Source organism: Lepidothrix coronata, unplaced genomic scaffold (genome assembly GCF_001604755.1).
Source record: "Lepidothrix coronata isolate B3197 unplaced genomic scaffold, Lepidothrix_coronata-1.0 Scaffold266, whole genome shotgun sequence".
NCBI lineage: Eukaryota > Metazoa > Chordata > Aves > Passeriformes > Pipridae > Lepidothrix > Lepidothrix coronata.
The window spans coordinates 295907-316535 of NW_016690446.1; the positions used below are offsets into that span (position 1 = coordinate 295907).

General features: G+C 41.9%; 2 protein-coding genes and 1 long non-coding RNA gene across 5 annotated transcripts in view; 2 read left to right on the forward strand and 1 right to left on the reverse strand.

The window, feature by feature from the left end:
- TRPM1 (transient receptor potential cation channel subfamily M member 1) overlaps nucleotides 1-11855 on the forward strand; it is a 98877-nt gene extending 87022 nt beyond the window's left edge. The window contains exons 26-30 of the mRNA XM_017835888.1: nucleotides 75-267; nucleotides 4711-4855; nucleotides 6880-7079; nucleotides 8199-8331; nucleotides 10142-11855. Of these exons, the coding sequence (XP_017691377.1) occupies nucleotides 75-267; nucleotides 4711-4855; nucleotides 6880-7079; nucleotides 8199-8331; nucleotides 10142-11420 (1950 nt within the window). The 3' untranslated portion in view covers nucleotides 11421-11855. The remainder of the gene's footprint in view (nucleotides 1-74; nucleotides 268-4710; nucleotides 4856-6879; nucleotides 7080-8198; nucleotides 8332-10141) is intronic.
- Nucleotides 233-20586, reverse strand: LOC108507699. Of its 2 annotated transcripts, none has more exons than XR_001878237.1 (3): nucleotides 20340-20586; nucleotides 6886-7032; nucleotides 233-768 (listed from the first exon to the last, which is right to left on the reverse strand). It is a non-coding gene; the product is annotated as an uncharacterized LOC108507699 (long non-coding RNA). The 2 variants fall into 2 exon arrangements; XR_001878236.1 differs by lacking the exon at nucleotides 233-768 and adding an exon at nucleotides 4976-5855.
- The window catches only part of MTMR10 (myotubularin related protein 10), a 35172-nt gene continuing 34092 nt past the window's right edge, over nucleotides 19550-20629 (forward strand). The window contains exon 1 of one of the 2 annotated variants that reach the window (XM_017835895.1): nucleotides 19550-19600. In XM_017835895.1, the coding sequence (XP_017691384.1) occupies nucleotides 19565-19600 (36 nt within the window). In that variant the 5' untranslated portion in view covers nucleotides 19550-19564. Of the gene's footprint in view, nucleotides 19601-20241; nucleotides 20365-20629 lie in introns of those variants that run through there. The other variant, XM_017835894.1, reaches the window with a different exon arrangement.

A 20629-nucleotide genomic window follows, 5' to 3' on the forward strand; every position in this document is an offset into this window, starting at 1 on the left:
GCTGGCACACAGCCCTGCTGGTGCTGCTGTGCCACCCGGGGCTGACCAGAGCCTCCTGTGCTCTGTCCATGCAGATGATTGACATGCTCTACTTCGTGGTCATCATGCTTGTGGTCCTGATGAGCTTCGGGGTGGCCCGCCAGGCCATCCTGCACCCCGACGAGGAGCCCTCCTGGAGGCTGGCCCGGAACATCTTCTACATGCCCTACTGGATGATCTACGGAGAGGTGTTCGCAGACCAGATAGACCGTAAGAGTAGAATTCATAGTAAGAGTCTGTTTCCTGTTTCTGAGGCAGATGATCAGATCCAAATTAAAGATTTTTTTCTTTTAATTTGGAAGTAGTGTTTTCTCTTTATGGTTATATTGTTGTTGTTTTCTTGTGACACACCTGAGACTGAACAATTTTCTGTTCCCCACCTGCATGTCTTGCCTCTGAGTTTATATTCAAATTCAGTTCACACTGAAAGTGGTATAGTCTGAATTATTCTCCTGTCCGAGAGTATAACAGTGTTAAGATCCCTGTTTACTTGCAGGGATCAACAGAAATCATTTTGAAATGTTCTTTTGAACCAAAATTTTACTAACAGTTCCAACAGAAGAAGAAAAAAATAAATACCTTGCACAGGAGGTTAAAATACACATATCCTTTCATCTCCAACTCACAGCACAGGCAATGAGCTCATACATTTTTACTCCCATTCATGTATCTGTCTGCTTTCAGGGATGTTTCCATTTCATGAATCACCAATGTTCTTCTTTTCTACACCTGTGGGAAAACAAAACTATGCTTGATTAGCTTTGGATGTGGAAATAGCCTTTCTTCTAAAAAAACCTGCATAATTTAAAAAAATAGCTGTCACTGTTTTAAATGAGATGGAAACTGTCCTGTTGCTGCTAATTCTGTGTTAATATTGCAAATTCGTATTACAGTCAACGTGCAGCTGGCCTCCTCTAGTGTGTATCCTGTAGTTTGCACTTCATCTGATATAGTACAAGCTGCTGTTTCAGCTCTGTGCAGGTGTTATTTCAGTCATCTGTATGTACTGACAGGTAGCAAAGTGGAAGGCTGATGAACCTGGAGGTTTACATTCAAAAACCATAAAGATCCATCATCAAGAGAAGCTTTTATACCAAATGTCATTAAGGTGTACTTTAATTGCTTAGAAAGGAATAAAATGTCATTGCTCTGTTTCTGAACAGTGTACACTGTTGCAAAAATTGTATCCTCTTTGTTTTCTTAATGAATGCTTGTCTCATTAATGGAACTTATGATACAGTAAGTTACTTGATGAAATGAAAGGTCAAGCCACTCATTTACTGTCTGATAGTGCAGTTTTGGTGCACATGAGAGATCCTGAGCTTATCCTGGCTCACAGATGGGTCAGTTCTCCTATGGGGAGGAAGTGACTGTAACAGGGTATCCCTTACCTCATTATGTGCATTGAAATCCTACTTCAGTTTGGACAAAGAATGTTTGCCAATGTAGACAGTTTGATTTCTTTATAAATCAAAACTCATACCTTGCCCAGCTCTACTGATCTCTTTAGTGTAAGTGGTGTCCCAGGCTTCTCTCATGCTTCTAGTCATGTAGTTATATACTCAGCATCCTTTGAATTAGAAATCTTTTTTCAGCAGAGCAAAATATTTGTGAGACAAAAAGTTTGAGCTTTCCAGTTACACAAGCTCAGCTATTTGCTCCTTCCCAGGTCAGAAGCTTTGCTGTGTCAGTAGCCTAAACATAAACTAACTTGGAAATGTGCAGGTTTGTATAGTTTTAATATTGAAATAATTATGGCTATGCAAGGCATTCTACAAGTGTAACTAGACTGCATTTCAACTGTTCTGTAATTTTTTAATGTGTAGAAGTCTACTGATTGATTCCTGAAGATCTTTTTGCTTTCAACAAGAAATTGTCACTGATCTTCCTGTGGTTCTCTTTAAACACACCACAAAAGCAGCCTCAGAAGTCACTGGGGAGAGATTGCTATGGGCAGTCTAATATGACTCTGAGTCAAGTGCTAATGGGCTGTTTTGCCAAGGCCCAGGGGTGTAAAGAGTTTATGGAAAAAGCATTACATGGAATTTTCCATCTGAAATAAGGTAGTTGGACTTTGCCAGGAGCTTCACTGAGGACAGGGTGTCACCTGAATGGTAAGATCACAAGTTGCAGAATTTGCTGGGGTTGTAAGGCACCTTTGGAAAGCATCCAGCTGAACTTTCCTGCTCAAAACAGGGCAGGTTGCTCAGGGACTCAGGGTTGCTCAGTCAGGTTTATAGTCTGATTTCTATGGGGGAGCCCAGAACTAGAGACAGAAATCCAGGTGTGGTTTCACCGGAGTTGAGTAGAGAGGAATGGAACATTAACCTCCCTTAACTTGCTGGTAACACTTCTAATGAACCCAGGGTGCCCTTGCATGGTTCACTCTGTTTAGAAGACATTCATGAGCAAGAAGTTCATGGCATCTGGTGCTCAACGGCATCACATTCTTAAACAATAGAGAAACCTGGCTGAGTTTTTTTCAATAGTGAGATTTTTCTTACAATCACCATTTAGGAATTGGCAAGCAAGTATCCACACTGGTAGTCAAAATGGGCTTTAGTGATACTGATGTTATTACAGTGTACAAATATCTTGACTATTAATGGAAACATAGCTATTCAAAAGAAACATCTGACAGACTCAAAGCCAGAGTGGTTCTTTAAAAAAAAAGAAAAAAAAAGGAAAGAGAAAAAAGGGAGGAAATGTAGCTAAAAGAACGATTTTTGTGTGATAGTTTTGAGTTGTTTCGTGTTCATGGTGATGCCAGTTTTGTTTACTTGCCTGAAATATCCTCTATATTTAAATGATCATCTGCCAGGAGCATTTTGTGATATTTTATTACTGTCATTAATTCGCTGCCATATGTAACATTTGGGGAAAACAGCATGAAAAGGAAATTGCAGAATGCAATGCATTTTTAACAAAGACATTGTTTCGAGGCATATGTCTCTACTGTTCTGACATTTGAGTTGCTTATCTTTTCTTGGCAGCAGAACTGTATTTTCAATCACTTTTTTTGGTCTTGTTTCTTTATTATTCTCTTTCTCTCCCTGCCTCCTTTTCTCTTTCATTCCTTGGAATGCTCTTCAGTCTATGCCATGGAAATTAATCGTAAGTGTCTGTGGGGACCTGATTATCTCATTTAGCTGAATATGTTCATTAATCTTTTTCTTGACTAGTTTCTCACATTTTAATTATAGCACTCATCCAATATTCAGGTGTGAATCTTGTTTATCTACTGTAATAGTTTCATTTGAAAATAAGCAGAGGAAAAATATTTTATTTTAATCCCGAATGCAGATCAAAGGTTTTAATTGAGTTTATGTGGTTGCTAAAACTTGTTTCTAGTACACCAACAGTAAAATAATCAGGTTTTTTAAATTATGATGCATAAGTGGCATTGTATAACTAATTCCCTTTGATTACATAGATACAATGTTACTGGATTTTTAGCAGTACTTTCACTGGTCCTTTTGAATAAAATTACAATTTGCTTAACATTTCTGTTAGACTTTTCTTAGGAAAACCTGGAAAAATATAAGTCTGATGTTTGAGAAACAAGTAAAATAAATGTTATTAATTATAGTCTAAATATCTCTTTCAGTCCACAGGAAATAAGATTAGTCTGTTTTCAAATAAATGTTCACATAAACTAATTCTGTAATGAACATGGTGTCAGACTTAGTATTTGCTAAGATTTCAGCTAAAGAACCTGTGGTTGACAAACGCTTTACCTGCTACTAAATGGTTCCAAAAGCTAACCTTGTATTTGAAATCAGGTATGCTGGCACTTAAGGTCAGAACAAACTGGCTTCATTTACCCAACTCCAAGACAACCTTTGTATTCTTAGAATTACTTCAGGCAATCATTTTATATTGGTTTGCTCAATATTCTCACTTTTTGTCTCATTCTCAGTGGTCTATTTTGCTGTCGCTATATCATTTTCGTTTTATAACTTTATCTGTGTGGTACCACTGGCCTGCTGGTAACATTAACAGCCCCAGACAGGCCAAGGAATAGTGTAGGATCTGTCCAGGGGGTCAGTAAGAGGCAAAAGGAGACAGGGCCAGAGGGTCCATCCAGGGCACTCCCACAGGTCCAAGGTCCCTCCTGGAGGTAGGACTGAGACCTGCACACCTGACACAGCCCAGGAGGGACAGGTATCACAGGGGGTGTACATGTAGACCCCCAGTAAAGCTGGTCCAGGGTCATTAAAGGCCTATTTAATACATTCAGGGCCCCAGTAAAAGTTTAATTTATGCTCAGCAATCTGGGACCACCAAGCCAATCCTTTTGTATCTTTGGCAAGGTATGCACACAAGCTTGGTTGAAGAATTTTTTTTTAATTCCACTATTAATGTTTTATACATATGAAGATCTTGTCCTAAACTATTAGTATGAGAAAAAGAAAATCCAAATGAATTTGAAGAGAAAGCTACATTGTACAGTAAACTTGGAGCTGCCTCTCCGTTCATTAATACAGGAAATTGTTTTTATAAGCTGTAGTTAGAAGCAGAATTTGAAGTAGAAATTATATATTCTTGCTACTGGAAATAAACTGACAAAATCTGGCAAATTTTATGCATGTCTCATCGTTAAATAAATGTGAATAGTGTTTTTAAATATCAGGCGGTTTGTGAAAAATGCCTTTCCTGTTTTTTCTTCAGCTCCTTGTGGGGACAATCTTTATGATGATGATGGTAAACGCCTCCCTCCATGTATCCCAGGGGCCTGGCTCACTCCTGCCATCATGGCCTGTTACCTCTTGGTAGCAAATATCCTGTTGGTAAACCTGCTGATTGCTGTCTTCAAGTATGTAAATGATCATGGATCTTTTTCTTATTGTTGAGATAAAATTTCTTTGAGAACCCATCAGCTGATTCTGCAAGGTTTTGCATTTCAGAATCTAATGGTTCTGGGTATGACTGACAAATCCTGGCAGTAGTGTGCACACTGGGCAGGAGGGGAGGAAAGGTGCCTTTTTTTCCAGCAATTGCAGTAACGCATAAGAGAGAATCTGGCTACTTGCAATTACCTTTTAATGGGTAATGACAGGCCTCAAGATTGCTCTGGAAAGACGAGAAACAGAATCCATGAAACCTGCTATGCACAGGATAAAGCCCATGGAGCCACTGGCTGCTGACTCTGCGATAGAACAGCACAAAAATCTCAGCACCCAAAGCAGGAGGCATTCCCGCTACACCATCTGGCTTGTTTTTTCTTCATTCTTCCTGTTTTGTTTTTAATTTAGAAAAAGAAATTAGGGCCTTGCAGAATTCTTATAAGACCTAAAAAAAGAGTCTATATTGCCTGAACCAACAGGAAGGATGGCTACATGTTGCCAAGGTCTGTGGCCAAGCAGTGTGCACTATCTATATTTATCTGTATCTATATTTAGACTACTCCGGAGTAAAACTACATAAATTTCTGCAGCTTGTTCTTCCTACCTATGTTACACTGCATGGATTTCCTCTCATGACCGAGGGATTAAAAAAAAAAAAAAAAAGGAATAACTACTTGCTGGTAATACTTTCTGAACACAGCACCTGAGAAAAGCAGGTGATCCATTTTTGCCTGTTGGCATAGGAAGCTGGTGTCACAAGCACAAAGCCTGTCTTTCATTGGATGTAGGGAGCTTAAAAGGTCACGAATTTCAAAGGGCTGGAATGCCAGTCAGTTAGCTGGGGGAGAAGGGAAGGATCTCACAATGGGAGCTATTATTGGCTGAAGGACCAAGGAATCAGCAGTTTGGGAAGTAGGTCATGCTGTTAACTCCTGCCGTGCCAGCGAGGTGCAGGGGGCTGGGATCCTGCTAGAAAGGAGACACAGAATGAAGGCAGATTGTTATTTATCATTGGTAAATAATCTCATGTTACCTAACCTAAAGAAAGCAAAAGCTCTGTGTACACAGGAATTCTTTGGTTTCAGAGAGGTGTTTTAACTGGTTTTATGAATGGAGATATTCTAAAGAACATAAAGTTAAAAAAGTGGACAGAAAATATAAAAAAGGAAGTGCAAATATCATCACCATCATACAAGTGGAGTGAGCTGTCTGAGCATACTTTAAAATAGCTCGAAAAGTTTTTTCTATGACAGAATATCAAGTCTGTTTTCCCTTAGTTGGTATTTCATAACTGTGACTATTGTTATCTCTGGATTGAATACTATCACTTATATTGCTTCATATTCACTGAATTTCAAAATAAACCATCATTACAACACACCTTATTTTGCTGTAAAAATGATGAGGCTTCCAAGAATAAATTCCTTTACAAGAATATGCACCATGTTTTCAAGTCAGAAGTTTGAGTGAATAAAGTTTAAATTTAGGACATTTTGTGAAACTTGAAAAGTCGTCTATGTAGGTCAAGCTGATTAACATATTAAAGGCAAACTATGTGCAGCTTCTGAGTTTAGCATACAAAGTACTTTTCAGGGATTTAATACTTTGTGTAGCATCAAATACTGGCATGTGGTAAAAGAAATAGTTCATAACCAAGCCCCAGAATACCAATTATGTGATGCATAAATTGTGCAAGTCTCTTTTCACTGACACCTAAAGGATTTATACAGTAGGAGCAAATGATCCCAGAGGAGGACTGTTCTGGGTGGTGCATAAGGGATGCAGAGCACTTCTTGTTTGTACCCTCAGAAGGAGTGGTGAAATCATGAGTTCAAGTTAATTGTCAGTTCAGTAGCACCAACAAGAAGCTGAACCAAGCAGGTCCTGTAGCTCCATGTTGTTATTTAGCTGCTGCTTTTTTTCAACAGAGTATTTGCTCAATGATAAGTAAAATTAGGGACCTAATAGCAACTGTACCCATGTTTCCTTTCAGCAATACCTTCTTTGAGGTAAAATCAATATCCAACCAAGTGTGGAAGTTCCAGCGGTACCAGCTGATCATGACATTCCACGACAGGCCTGTCCTGCCTCCACCCATGATCATCTTCAGCCACATCTACATCATCATCAAGAGAATCTGCTGTCGCTGCAAGAAGGGGGATGGAGACCAGGATGAGCGTGACAGGGGACTGAGTATGAGAGAAGTCTTCTCTAAATTGAGCTCTTTGCACCCTCTCAGCAGAAAGCACCACCTTTTTGCAACACTGAACTATTGGTTCACGTGTACAATCAAGTGTATTTGCAGAAGACAGTGTGGGCCAAGATTTGTGTCAAGTTAACAGCTCTTGGGCGCCGGGGGCATCTGAGAACATGCAATTTTATGATGCTAATGAAGACTTTCTTTAACAGGCTTTCTTAAAACAGTGAGATAGTATCTACTCAATCCAATGGGTTACCAAGTTCTAGCGAAGTCCATGTTGGGAAGGGCATAAAGGAAATTGAGAAGAAGGGATCACAGTTTCAAATGTCATCTATAGTGTCAGCTCTGTGATTGTGAGCAACCTGTGACTAAGAGTATCCCCACTATCATTTGGAGATTTTTCTGTCATTTCACAGGGAAACTGTGAGGAGACTTCTAACCTACCCTGCAACTGTTAATTATTATTTTCATTATATGCCTCGTGGAAATAATCACATATTCACAATTATCCCTCTATTTCTACATTTCACAGGAAACCTTTTTGCACAATAGGAAAAAGAAAAAGGAAAAAGTTAAATGTGACCCTCCTTCCAAATGCAAAGAGACAAATTCAAATAAAGGATAAAATGTTCCCAAGAGCTTATATTCCCCTTGGATTTTTCTTACATGGTTATACATTTCTGAACATTATCCAAAGAATATATGTGAACAATCTGTTAGTTTATCTGTTGCCTACAACTGGCATCCTTCTAAGAACAATATTTGAGTGAAGGAACACTCAAACTGGCAGAGCTTGCCTTAGTCTTTGTCTTGTAAAGGCTGCTCAGTTTGTTCAACGCACAGCACTTGCTGCTAAAAAGTGCAAAAGTCATTGAGAAAATATAAGGCCCAGTGGATGGTCACAGGACATGATGGTTATAATGCATTCCATTGCCTTCACAGCTGGGCCTGTCTTTGGCTATGTGCTCATTCCCTATTTAGTGCATTTAGTTCATTTAGTGCAGGAGTAGAATCTGCAATATGCCCATGTCCAAAATAAACTGCCAAATTGGATTTAAGTTGCCTGCCAGAAGTTCAGAAAAACTCCTATTTTGTTCTTCTCTTTTGCACAGAGTTATTTCTGAATGATGAAGAGCTAAAAAAACTGTATGAGTTTGAAGAGGAGTGTGTGGAAGAATACTTCCAGGACAAAGAGGACGAGCAGCAATCATCCAATGATGAACGCATCAGAGTTACCTCTGAAAGGTACCTATTATAAGGAAAAAATCCACACAGTATTTGCTTTTTTGTATCTCTTTATAACCACAGTTGAGTTAAAATACAAAAGATTTAGATCTTGAAGAAAACCATCACCAACTCAGAAGGTGACCTGAATCCCAAGTAACTACCTGAGCAGGTGCATCTGTCACAAGAGCAAGCTTTGTGCTGTTCCTGCTGGCATGTCACTAAATCTGCTGGTTTGGGTAGCTTTGTTATAAGAATGAATTTTTTACCTCTCGCCCATCTGAGGATCACAGTTAAGTAAATTGCCACTTGTTGAGTTTCCAACTGTTCGTCCAATCCTAAGAAACATGTTGGAGATTAATGACAAAAGCACTGAAGGTTCTCCCTGTGGTTTATACTGAGGTCTGGCACCCACAGCTGCTGAATTTTTAATTTCTGCCACAGATTCTCTTGGAAGCTTTGAACAAGGCATTTACCATGAACTTCCCCTTTTAAAAGACAGGGAATATTCTCATGTAAATCATTAAACTATTCTGAGGACATATTGCTATGTAAGCACACAGTGATAGTGGCAGCAGGGCTTTTTTACCAGGTCATTTGGCAGGACTGCTCCCAAAAGCTCTGCCTGTTCTGTTAGGAGATGTAAGGAACTCAAGAGATGGGGTTTTTTGTCACTTTCTTGAAATGATGAAAAATTCTCTCTGTAATAAAAAATATACACAGTTTAAACCCTCTTTCACCTTAATCTACTATGTGGTATTCTGATGATGAAGAACTCCACATATATATTTCTATATTTATCTATATACATCTATATCTATATTAATATATATCTTCCTTTTAACATTTCTTTTAAAATAGCTCTGTGAGCCATATAATTCTTTAACAGATGAGTACCTTTCTCTTGACAGAGGCCCTGAGCATCTTGCATTATTAAATGTGAAATTTGAGACTAGAGAAGGAAATTAAATCTGCTCCATGTATTTGGGTAGTTTCTCTTGCACTATTTATCCATGGCAATTTGTCAGAATCCTAGGTATTGTGGCAGAGAATAAAGCAGGGCTGGTAAGCCTCACTGATTCACTATGGTCTGTGGCCACAAAGCAGATTTGCTTATTTCTCATGGCTTCTTGCTCCAGATGCTTCATCATCTTTTGTGTGTGAGAGCAAAAGGATGTGATTTAATTTCCACAGTTGATTTACTAGATCTCTAAATCACATTCTAATGAATTACTTTTATATGCATTTTTCTAGTACCATCATATCCATTATGATATAAATGACAAGAGAAAATGGGGAAAAGTATTATTGTAACTGAACTAGAGGATAGTTCCACTCCCTTCAGCTGATACATAATAGAAAGGTATTTCAAGAGCTAAAGCAATCCCATCAACACCAGCATATGTTCTCTCTAATACAGCTACAAAACCTGTTTTACAACATGCTTTGATGCTGTTTTAAGTCACCTCGGGAGCATGTCATTAGAAAGTACTTTTCATGTAATTAATTGATGCTTCACAGTGAAAGGACAGCTGAGCATGCGGTGGGTGGCACACACAGAAGTGTTAATAGTAGACTGTCCCTGAGGGCTACAACTCTTGGACTCTCCTGGCAGAGCAAAGTCCAAATAGCCCTCTAATATGGTGTATGGAAAGCATAGATAACAAGAAAATGCACATGCTTTTGATGCTACACATAGGCAAAAAGAATGAGGCATGGCATGTACCACAGAATGCTGCCTGAGGAAGGAATGGGGAGCTGGGTGCCTTTAATGGGTTACTGCACCATTCTACAGGCTCTGGTCTGTGCTTCCTCTTTTATACCCCAACAGAGTTGAAAATATGTCTATGAGGCTGGAAGAAGTGAATGAGAGAGAGCATTTTATGAAAGCTTCTCTGCAAACAGTCGACCTGCGGCTCTCGCAGCTGGAGGAGCTCTCCGGTCGGATGGTGAATGCCCTAGAGAAGCTGGCAGGGATCGACAAGTCCGAGCTGACGTACCCGCGCTCACGGGCCTCGTCCGAGTGTGATGCTGCTTATCTGCTGAGGCAGAGCAGTGTCAACAGCTCTGATGGCTACAGCGTGTACAGGTACCAGGTTGGTGGAGATGAGCTGGCCTTTGATGACACTGCCACTCCTATGTCACCAGCCATGGGACTGCAGAGAAAAGCCCACTCTATTGGTGCCAAAGAAGATGGAGCAGACCCAAAGATGTTGGTTCCAGAACACCACAGCAGTCCCCATCACAGCTCTAGTGCTAATGCAGTCACCACAGCAGATCACAGTAAATCTCCGTTAGATATTGCACAGAGTGATTCCAGACCCCATTCTCAGTCAGGTGGCTTGGGGGATGAAAAGCAGGGGATTTTCAGTAGCAATGGAATGGTTCCTCAAAGTATAAACCAGATGGATGCTGTTACAAACAGTCAGTCAGTAGCAGGATCAGATTTTCCGAACACTCAGTTAAAAGTAGAACGTACCAAGTTAGAAGCCACCATCTCTTATCCCTTGGAAAAATCTAAAGCAATGCGCTATTTTCCTCCTGAAACTTTCAGTGCTTGTCAAACCACTATGATGAAGTCAAGGAGCTTTATATTTGCACAAGGTGGGAAGCTGGTTGGAGGAGTTAACAACTGGACCACAGAATATAGCACCATTATGGATCAGGTGTGCCCTTCTACGATTGAACAGTGGGCCACAGAGTGGAAATATGAAGTTGAGCAGCAGCTTTCTCAAGAACGTCCTCCAGAATACCCTGGTCTTGTCTCTGAAGCAGAAAGGCAAGCAGAGGAGAAACAGTTACAGATGGACACAGATGATGATAGTAATGCTGGTGAAGCAGGTATGAGTGCCTCTTACACCCCTATGCCTGCCACTGTCAAGGCTGAGAAAGAGAATTTACTGTCAGTAAAGCCAGAAAGGACTTCTGGGCTCCCACCAGTACGTTCAAAGAGTTTGCACAGCCATTCTCGGAAAGCCAAGTCTGTAAAGGACAAATTAAAAAGACCAGGACATGCCAGCAGTGTAACTAATTTGGTGGGACCGTTTGGCAGTGCAAGAGAAGAACAGAAAACTAGGCAAGAAAATGCATCCACAGAAACTGAATGTTAACGTGGCTTTTGGTCCCTGTTTTACTGACAGGCAAGAAATCAGCATGGCAAATTGAATAAATTACGGATTTGAAAATTAATTTATAAGAAAGAATTTTGGATATTTTTGTTTCTTTTCTTTTAAACTTAATAGATATATGTTCTGTTCTTAAATAAATGCTTGCTGGGTTGGGTGAAAGGGAGATGGTGTGTCAGGGGCAGACAAAAAGTAGGTACAGTTCACAGATGCCGACAATATAGATCTTTCTTTTTTCTATTTCAGCCTCCCTCATAAGCTCATTTACTGACAAGCTCTTTATGAAAGCTCTTACAGGAAGGACAATAATATAATAATTTAGAAAATTTTTTTCTTCTTTTTTATTGGAAGACTTCTTAAACTGAACTAATTTTTAACCAGCCTTAGTTTTTACCCTTACTTATGCAGCTGTTTTCTTCGTGGCCATGGGGTTTTTTTCAGATCAAAAAAAAATTTTTGGAGGCAAGGAAAAATTATGCAGTCTCCTCTTTCCCTTCTGATTTCATGCATGCTGCTTAGCTTCCCCTTCAGAATGGCACAACATAGCAGTTTTTATCCACTAAAATAGGTCAGAGTGGCCAAATCTGACCTGGAAAGCTACCTGTAGACATAACCTGTCCTTGAACTTTAATGGCATAATCTTGCTTTCAGGACCATATCTGTCCCCGCCCCAAAGCATGCTGACAGCCTTAAACTGTTGAAAAACAGTGATCATTGTTTCAAAATGTTTGAGGAGTTTCTAAGAACATGAAGTACATGGAGATTTTAATAACACAAATCCAAGATCTGCATTAGTGTTTTGTATAAATGAGGATTACAATAGAAGTCCATGTAGAATAAGAATCTGGCTTTTCTTAAATGCCTGCAAGGAAAAACAAATCAAAACAAAACAGGAAAGGTGTTCTGATCAGGTGAGATCAAAATGGAGCCAATCTGTTCTTGAACCAAATCTACTGTGACAAATTTAACTTTCATTTTGCAATCTCGTTATGAGAACACATGAGGAACAAGAAACAGTTTCTAGGAGTCAGTCTAAACAAAAGATAAATTTTCCAGATGAGAATAGAAATTCTATACATTTTCTTGAGTAAATTTCAAAAGCAAATGTCAATGGGGAAAAGAAGTCTTTTCTATCCCTTGATGACTAAGACTGGAAATCCACATCTATTTATACAGATTTACGCAGCACACTTGTCTCAACGGTGGCATTCTAAGTACTTGGTTTTCATAAGTTACTTCATAATAGCATGATGTTATTTTCCTCATTCCTCCCTGTTAACTTTTAGGAATTCGGATTTCTCAAATACTCAGCACCTCTCTTTGCAGGGGATGCTTACCATTGAACAGACAAGAAAGAAAATTAGTTAAAGGCATGTTACTTGTTCACAGAATATTGGTCAAAGCTTTATGTTCACTCATTAACCATCAGACTTATTCATGTACTATTTCGAATAGACAGAATATATTTTTTCTCTCACCATCAGCCCCACAGTCTGCAGGTCGGTGTCCTCCTTGATAATGCTGCTTACAGCATTTTGAAATGCAGGATTGATGGAAGGCTCTATAAATACATTGATGGCATCTGATTTTATTGTGTGTAATATATTTTCGTACTCCATCCATACTTATACCTTGAAGTACTGTTACCAAACTGAATGGTCATAGAAAGTGCATGGACATTTCTGAAAGTTCAGTCATCACTTACTATGGATTTTTGCTGGCTTGGTCTTATCAGCAGGTTTACTGGTTTCACTACTGTTGGAACAGTGTTGACATTTCTTTTTTCATGTGGGCTTCTCTTTTCTTCAACTTTAGGGAACTTGGCATTTTGTAAAAACAATGACATTCGAAGTTGTTTCACTTCCACGTTTACTTCTGTGTTACCATTCTGTGCAACTACATAGCCATTGTGTATATGTGGTTAAAATAGCCTCCAGTTTGCCAATGCCTTTTTATTGTTTGCCTGCATATTCACGGGAATGGGTTCATTAACAAACACAAAGGGATGCAGCTTTTCAGCACTGTGCTAAACAAGCAGTGAGCACTGTGGAATGGAGTACAGTGTTGCATACCTCTTGTTACGTTGTCTTTGTAAAATGTGTGTTAATCATGCTTTTGACCACTTAATTTTTTTAGCATTTACATGGAAAATTTGTCTGATAGAATGTAGATTTCAAACAAAAACATTTTACCTTTGTATTTATTTTCTTTCTTCGTGTAAAAATATTTATAAAGAAACACATGAAAAATATAGTAAGTTAATTCAGTATAACAATTTTTTCACTGTAATATCCAAACCCTTCACATATCTATTTCTTCTTTTGCAGTACACGGGCCAAACATTTTCCAAGAAAAGATTCTTTTTCAACATTTGCCAGTAGTTTTCCATAAAATTCTTTATAGGGGGATGATTTTAAAAGGTTTGGATATTTGCTGTGCTCTTGCATAGCATGAAGTGAATGACAACCTCTCTGCCACTAAATGTGAAGTAACCACACTGGCTTTGCAGAGTCATTTCAGCCGTTTTAATAAGATTCAAATATGGCTTTGTATGTGTATAGAAGACCAGTAGATTTGGAGCTCACTAAACAGAATAATGAGCAGCACATTTGCATGTCTGCCTGCTTTCCTGAATACTGGCTGAAAGGGGGCAGGCAGAGAATTTGCATTTCTGAAGAGCCATGTTTAATACTGCTTTTCAGGAGGATGTACCCCCTGCACTGCTGAGTACCTGGTGACTTCACAGCAGTGTCACTGTGAATGCCATTGCCATGATTTATTGTGTGCTTGACCTGTACTGAGCCAGGTCGAGCCTGAAGAGTCTGTGCTCTAAGGCTGTGTCTGTGCAGAGATATTACACTGAGGCAATTTAAATTTGTTCACCTTCCAGTATCTTGCAATACAGACATTTCCCTTTCCCTCAAGGCAAATGTTTTAAACACGGTGACTAATTGTAATCTTCACAAAGGCAGATTCATAACCCTACCAGCTGATTCCATGAATTACCCCTTTTTACTTTGCATCATTCAGGGACTAACTTAACTTTGCTCTTGCAAGCCTCTTCTGTTGCAGAGTCACTCTTTCCATTTTAGACACGGGATTTTGATACCTGAGAACCAAGAAAGTCCATTTTCCATATTATTTACTAATTCATTAAAGTAGCCATTGAAACTTTCCAACTGTGGTTTCTCCATGCTGCTTCTTTGGATGCTTTCCAAGGTTCTGAGCTTCACTATCATCTTTGGCAAAATATTTGTCTGTCCTTCTAAATAAAAATAAAAAGAATACAGGTATCTGCAAGGCCTTGTCAGAAAACAGGAACCTGAGGATGTGTGACCAGGGATGGTAACAGGATTATTTCATTAGCTTTGCAGGATTGACAGGACTGTGCCCTGTTCTGGGTGTTCTGGGCAGTGAACCCATTGACACAAAGCCAGTTTGCTGCCAAGCCATTGATGGGGAGATGAGCTTTCAGAGCAACAGCAGCACTTGGACACAGGTCTGGGGTCCCCCATTTTGCTCCTGCAGCACTGTCCTGTCCGGTGGGTCACTTCTAGTTAAACTACAGTTACACTCAAAAGCTGTTATGAGCAAAAAGGAGACACAACGTGTTTGTAAAGTCAGGAATGTATTGTTAGTGCAGTGAATTTTAACACTAATAATATGAATTATTATTAGTCTAGATCGAAGAAGAAGAGAGGAGAGACAAAAAGAGAGGAGAGAAAAGAATATTACCATACTACTACAGGAAAAAATACTCAATGAGTTGATCTATGCACACTTCCTACTTTCTACCCCTTTTTTTGATGGTAGATTCACATTTGCTCTGCGTCTAACAGTTAGTGGCTGCAGTGGGGATAGTGAGGAAATACTGTCAGCATCCCAGGTCATTTCTAGGGTTAGCATGATGTTGATGTTTGCTTCTGTTTCTTTATTTTTTGCTTGCTTAGGGGCAATTTTATGTTTGCTACAAACTTTATATCTTGATTTTCATCACTGGCCTTCAAATCTTGCAAATACACTTGAATTTCCTAGTCATTAGAAAAATTGCTTTCACAGCTGAACAAACGAAGGGACTGCTGGAGGCAGGTTGAGGCAAGTTCAGGCAAAGCAGTCTGACAAGCCTGGTCCTGAGCCCCTCCAGAGTCAGCAGAAAGCCCATGGCCTGTTACTGGGAGTGACAATTAACCTCTGTTTACTGGGCTATGAGGCTACATTAGCCCTAGAGGTGTTTTCCTCTCACTGCAACCATTGCAGATAAATATTCTATCACATGCAGCAGTCACCTAAGCTGAAAATGCAGCCCAACTGGGGGGTTTGGTCCCCCATTGCAATCCAGGATCAGACAGAAAGGCAAAAGTGACATAAGAACCTGTTTGATGTGGCCATTTAAAGGCCATTTCAACTGGTTCCAGGGACTGGGGGATGGGGTGGTCAAAAACCAGTACCCAGCAGTAGTTTGGATTGGCTGTCAAACCACAAGACTTGAGAGAAGTAAGACAAAGACCACAGATTTTCTTAAAACTGCAATTTTCTTTCACTTTTTTCAACTTTTAGCCTTATCTGCAGAAACAAAATTCGATATGGCAAAGTGGTGCTTTATAGTTGATGTCCTGTATCTTTACAATGGATGTAAGGTATGCCATGACAATAGGCTTTAAATTATTCTTTGCAGTTGTTTAGCCAAAATATTTAAGTGCCTGTATCTACCTTGTGCTTGGTGTTTGCGTTTATGAAAAAGGGGTGGTGTAATTTCATGTGCCTACTCCTCTGTTGTCTCTTCAACATGAAAACCCCTGTGAAACTGCAGTGCTTCATCCTGCACTGGAGATGCAACCACCTCCCTTTTCTTGCCCTAACTGGATTTCTGTGATCAGCAAGCTATCACCTGAGCAGACCAACAGCCTTCAAAAATGGCCATGAAAAAAGACTGGACTCTAGTTTAGTAGCATTAGTAATGCAATAGTCATTGTCACAATACCTATGTGAAATGGTCCAAGCCAAGGTAGAACATTGGACTGATAATTAGCACCAAGTAACTCTGGGCAAGTAAACCTACAGAATGATTAACAAGACAAATAGCCTTATGTGACATAGCAAAACTCCATATCATTCAATCTCCACACTGAGGACCACCTCCACCTTGCAGGTGTGTCTTGCAAAGGAGGCTTTTTTCCTGAGGTTCCTCAAGAAACTAAAACCTCTGCATAATTTTTTGTTTTGTGTCTTCTGTATGTCTTTGGCCAAGACTGCCAAAGTTGCCGTTTTATATAAATAATGACATTTTAAATATTATTCTCCTGGATCTTCATTAAGGACACTCAAGAAAGACTTTTTTCCCCAACTACTTAATAAATTTAAGGCACAATGATTTTATTCCATAAGGGAACAAACCTGTAGGGCTGGCTTCCTCACAGGTCCTCAGCCAAAGTCCCTCACTTCTGAGTGCAGGCCAAGGCAAGTTGGGTGCACAAACCATTGAGTGCACAGGTAAAGAGTTGTCCAGGTAAAGTAATAAACTGTAACACTTTCAATGAAAACTAGAACAGATGCCACCAGTGAATTCCTGCCTTTGCAGACTTGCTGCAGCTCTGGGCATGTAGCTCAGCTGCGAAGTCAGACAACACCTATGTCCTTTTGTCTTGGAGTTCAAACCAGTAATTCAACCAGACTTCAGAGAACTATGAAAACATGTAAGTTGCCATAGAAATGCAGGCCTGGAAGAGATCATCTGCACTGAGCCCAGTTCAGCTATGCCAATAGCACCAGTGGCAGATGGTGGTCTAACCTGTTCTTGAACATGTGTAATGAAAGCCATTCTCTAATCTGAGAGATCAAAAGGGACCATTGTGAAAATCTGCTCTGACCTAACCCCTGCCCTCATGCATTGCACAGGCCAAAATACTTCCCCAGCCACAGAGCTGCCTTGGGAAGTTGTACCAGACCTTTTAGGAAGATCCCTGACCTGGTGTGCAGTGAGTACAGCAGGCTATGCACCACAGGCAGAGCTAAGCAGATAATTATCTTCACTGTAACAATTGCACTGCATGTAAAAAGAGGCCCTGGGAGACCCACACAGTGTACGGGGAGGGATGTGATACCACCAGGAGAGCAGGCCAGGCTGGTGGGCAACTGTAAGAGTCCTGGTCAGTCTAGCACACAGGAGGTATCACTGAATAACAAGGCTGAGGCAAAGAAAATAATTGTACTGAATAAAAAGTGATATTTTTTAAAATAATGAGAATAAAAATAGACATCTGCAGTCTTTTCAGTTCAGCTGGCTTTGTTGCATAGCTGTCTTCCCACTATCCTTTCAAGACTGTTCTCATAGAAAAAAGGCACTCTCAGAAACCTGGGGCTTAGCAGAACTATTTGAAGAAAGTGAGCAAGTGAGGCAAAGCTGGGATGGCCAGAGATGGGCAGGCAGTTGAGTACACTGCCAAAAAGGAGTCAGGGGATCCAGAGGATTTCCCTCCCTGCCCTACCCTGCCATCCTCACAATTACCTATTGTGCTTGCCTTGCCTGCCCTGCCCTGCCTGCCTACCCTGCTCTGCTTGCCTGTCCTGCTCTGCCTGTCTGCATCCCACTGCAAGTTGGGACAGAATGAACTTGCTCCTCCAAAGTACTCACTTCTGTCAAATCAGCTTTTTTTCCCACTGGCATAAAACTCTTCCAATGGCAACTTGTGACCCATTCCAACAGCAATCCTCACAAATCTTGTGAGAGCTTAGTTTTGGTTTTGTTTGTTCCTTTTTAGAACAGCACTGCAATTTCAATGTGTCAGTGCAATCCTTAATGGAAATCTGTGCTATCCTATGATCATTCCCTCAGGAGTAAGATTGCTTTTGCAGCTACTCCTCAGAAGGCTCTGTGCTGATGCAGAAACACTCTTGTGATTCTGATGGAGTATAAATAATTGTCATTTTTAATATCACTGGCAGATTTGCTATATGCAATTTCAAGTCTGGCAGATTTGGGCAGTTTCTGCCTTCTTCCTCATCCCCTCACTTTCTCTTCCCCCTTTTCTGATTTTAATTCCCTTTCAACAATGTTCTGAATATGAACAAAAAACTCTCAAGAAGGATAAGGATGAGGGCAACTCCCACAGTATCAAACATCCAGGGGATTTAGGGTGTGACAGGGGCAGGTCAGCAGCAGGAGAGGAGCTGTGCCTTCTCTCCCAGCGCTGTTGGGCACTCCACACCACCAGCAGCATCTGCAGCTCAGTGCACTCTGCAGTGGCCGGGCTGGGGCTGAGCCATGCCAGGCTCAGGAATGCCACTTACACAGTGACGTTTGCAGCATAAAATGAAAGACCTATATGTGAAATTGGAGGATAAAGTGAACTGTCTGCCAACACCAAATGAGACCTTTGTGCAGGGAGGTGCATTTGTTTTAAAAAGCACACAGTGAGATTGTTTTTACCTTCTCTACCTACAAGTCCAAGAGCACTGTGGTGTTATGGAGGTGCTTGTTGGTGCTCTCCCCTGGGCTGTTGAACAGCATTAAGGGTATGCACATGAGCTTCTTTCTTCAGTCTAGGCAGGTGCCAGGGGATCGTTTCCCCCCTCACTGTTCAGTCAAACCTTCCTGCTGGCATCAGTGGGGCATCTCACCTAAGTTGTGAAATCAAGATTGTGCCCTAAAGCCTCTTTCATTGAATGCCCACCCTCTGATTTCACCAAAAATCCCAGGGGCTATAATGCAATGCAACGTGCTTTCGATCAATGAGGGAAGACCTTGACCCTGCAGCTGACACTGGGTGCTGCATGTGTCATCTTGTGTCTAAAAATGTGTCCATTTTTCTGGAGCCTTCTAGTTCTTTGGTGTCTTTATGTCAGTGATATTAGAACCCAGACTCTTCCCCCTTCCTTAGATCTCACAGCTGATGGACTGTGTCTCAGTCTCAGTCTAGGGATCTCTATTAAACCACATTACCATCCAACCTGTTGCTCCTTGTAGGAGGTATTTCCACTGTGCAGGCCAAGCCCCCTGCAGTCAGTGCTCACACAAACACCTGCAGCACGGACCCTTACGAGTGCCATGGGCCACTAAGAACACATGAGCAGTCACTCAGATTCCTCCTTATCAAAGAGATGGCAGTGATGGATTTAGGCAGTTCACGTGGATGACCACGTTATTTTCACATTCTGGAAAAGCTCAGGTGGGCAACCCAGGAGTGCCTGGAAAGCTTGAAGGGCTGTTGGACAGCAGCAGGATGGTAGCATGGAGCAGGAGGGTGCCTGGGCATCACCCCCCACCACGCCCACCCCTGTACTCCCCGTGCCAAGGGCGGCAGTGGAACAGCTCTGCAGCAGCAGCTGATTCACAGAACGCTGAGGGGCTGGAAAGGATCTTAAAGATCACCTAGTCCCAGCCCCCTACACCTCCTACTAAACCAGGCTGCTCAGGGCCTTATCCAGCCTGGCCTTGCTCACTCCAGGCTGGGGCATCCACAGCCTCCCTGCGCCAGGGCCTCACCCTCTCTCCCCGCCCCGTGCCGGAGCTGGATTTTCCCCGCTGCCCCGCGACAGCCCCGGGCGGCAACAACCCCCGCACACCCCGCTATGCCCCAGATCCCGGCGATCTGTGGGATCCGCCCCGCGCCCGCACAGGCCCGTGCCGGCCGTCAGCGGGGAAGGCCCGGGCCGCGGCCGCGCTGAGCCGGTGCCGGGGCTGCCCTGGGCCTGCCCTGGGCCTGCCCATCCCGCTGGCTCCTCCCTGGGGGAAGGAGGGGAAGCAGGGGAAGGAGGGAAGGCGCCGGGGCCGCCCCCGCCGTGTGACGGGAGCGCAGCCCCGAGCGGGCGCCGGGCCTGAGCCGGCGGGTCGGCACCAGCTGCGGGGCCCGGCCCGGCCCGCCCGCCGGCGGACACCATGTTCTCCCTCAAGCCGCCCAAACCTACCTTCAAGTCGTACCTTCTGCCTCAGGTAACCGCGTTTTGCTGCCATTATCGACCTGCCCCGGGCCGGGCACAGCCCCGAGCCGGGCACAGCCCCGGGCCGGTCGGCCCGGGGTGGTTGTCTGACCCATGGGACCACAGAGGGAAGGCTCATGTCATCGTCCTCTGCACTTGACACACGCATATTTATGTTTAAAGGAAGAAACTTTTCGCGCGAGTAGGTCGGACCTGCGGTGTGTGTGTGACGGCGGAGTTTCTGATTCTCGAGTAAATTCTCGTTTTTTTTTTTTTGT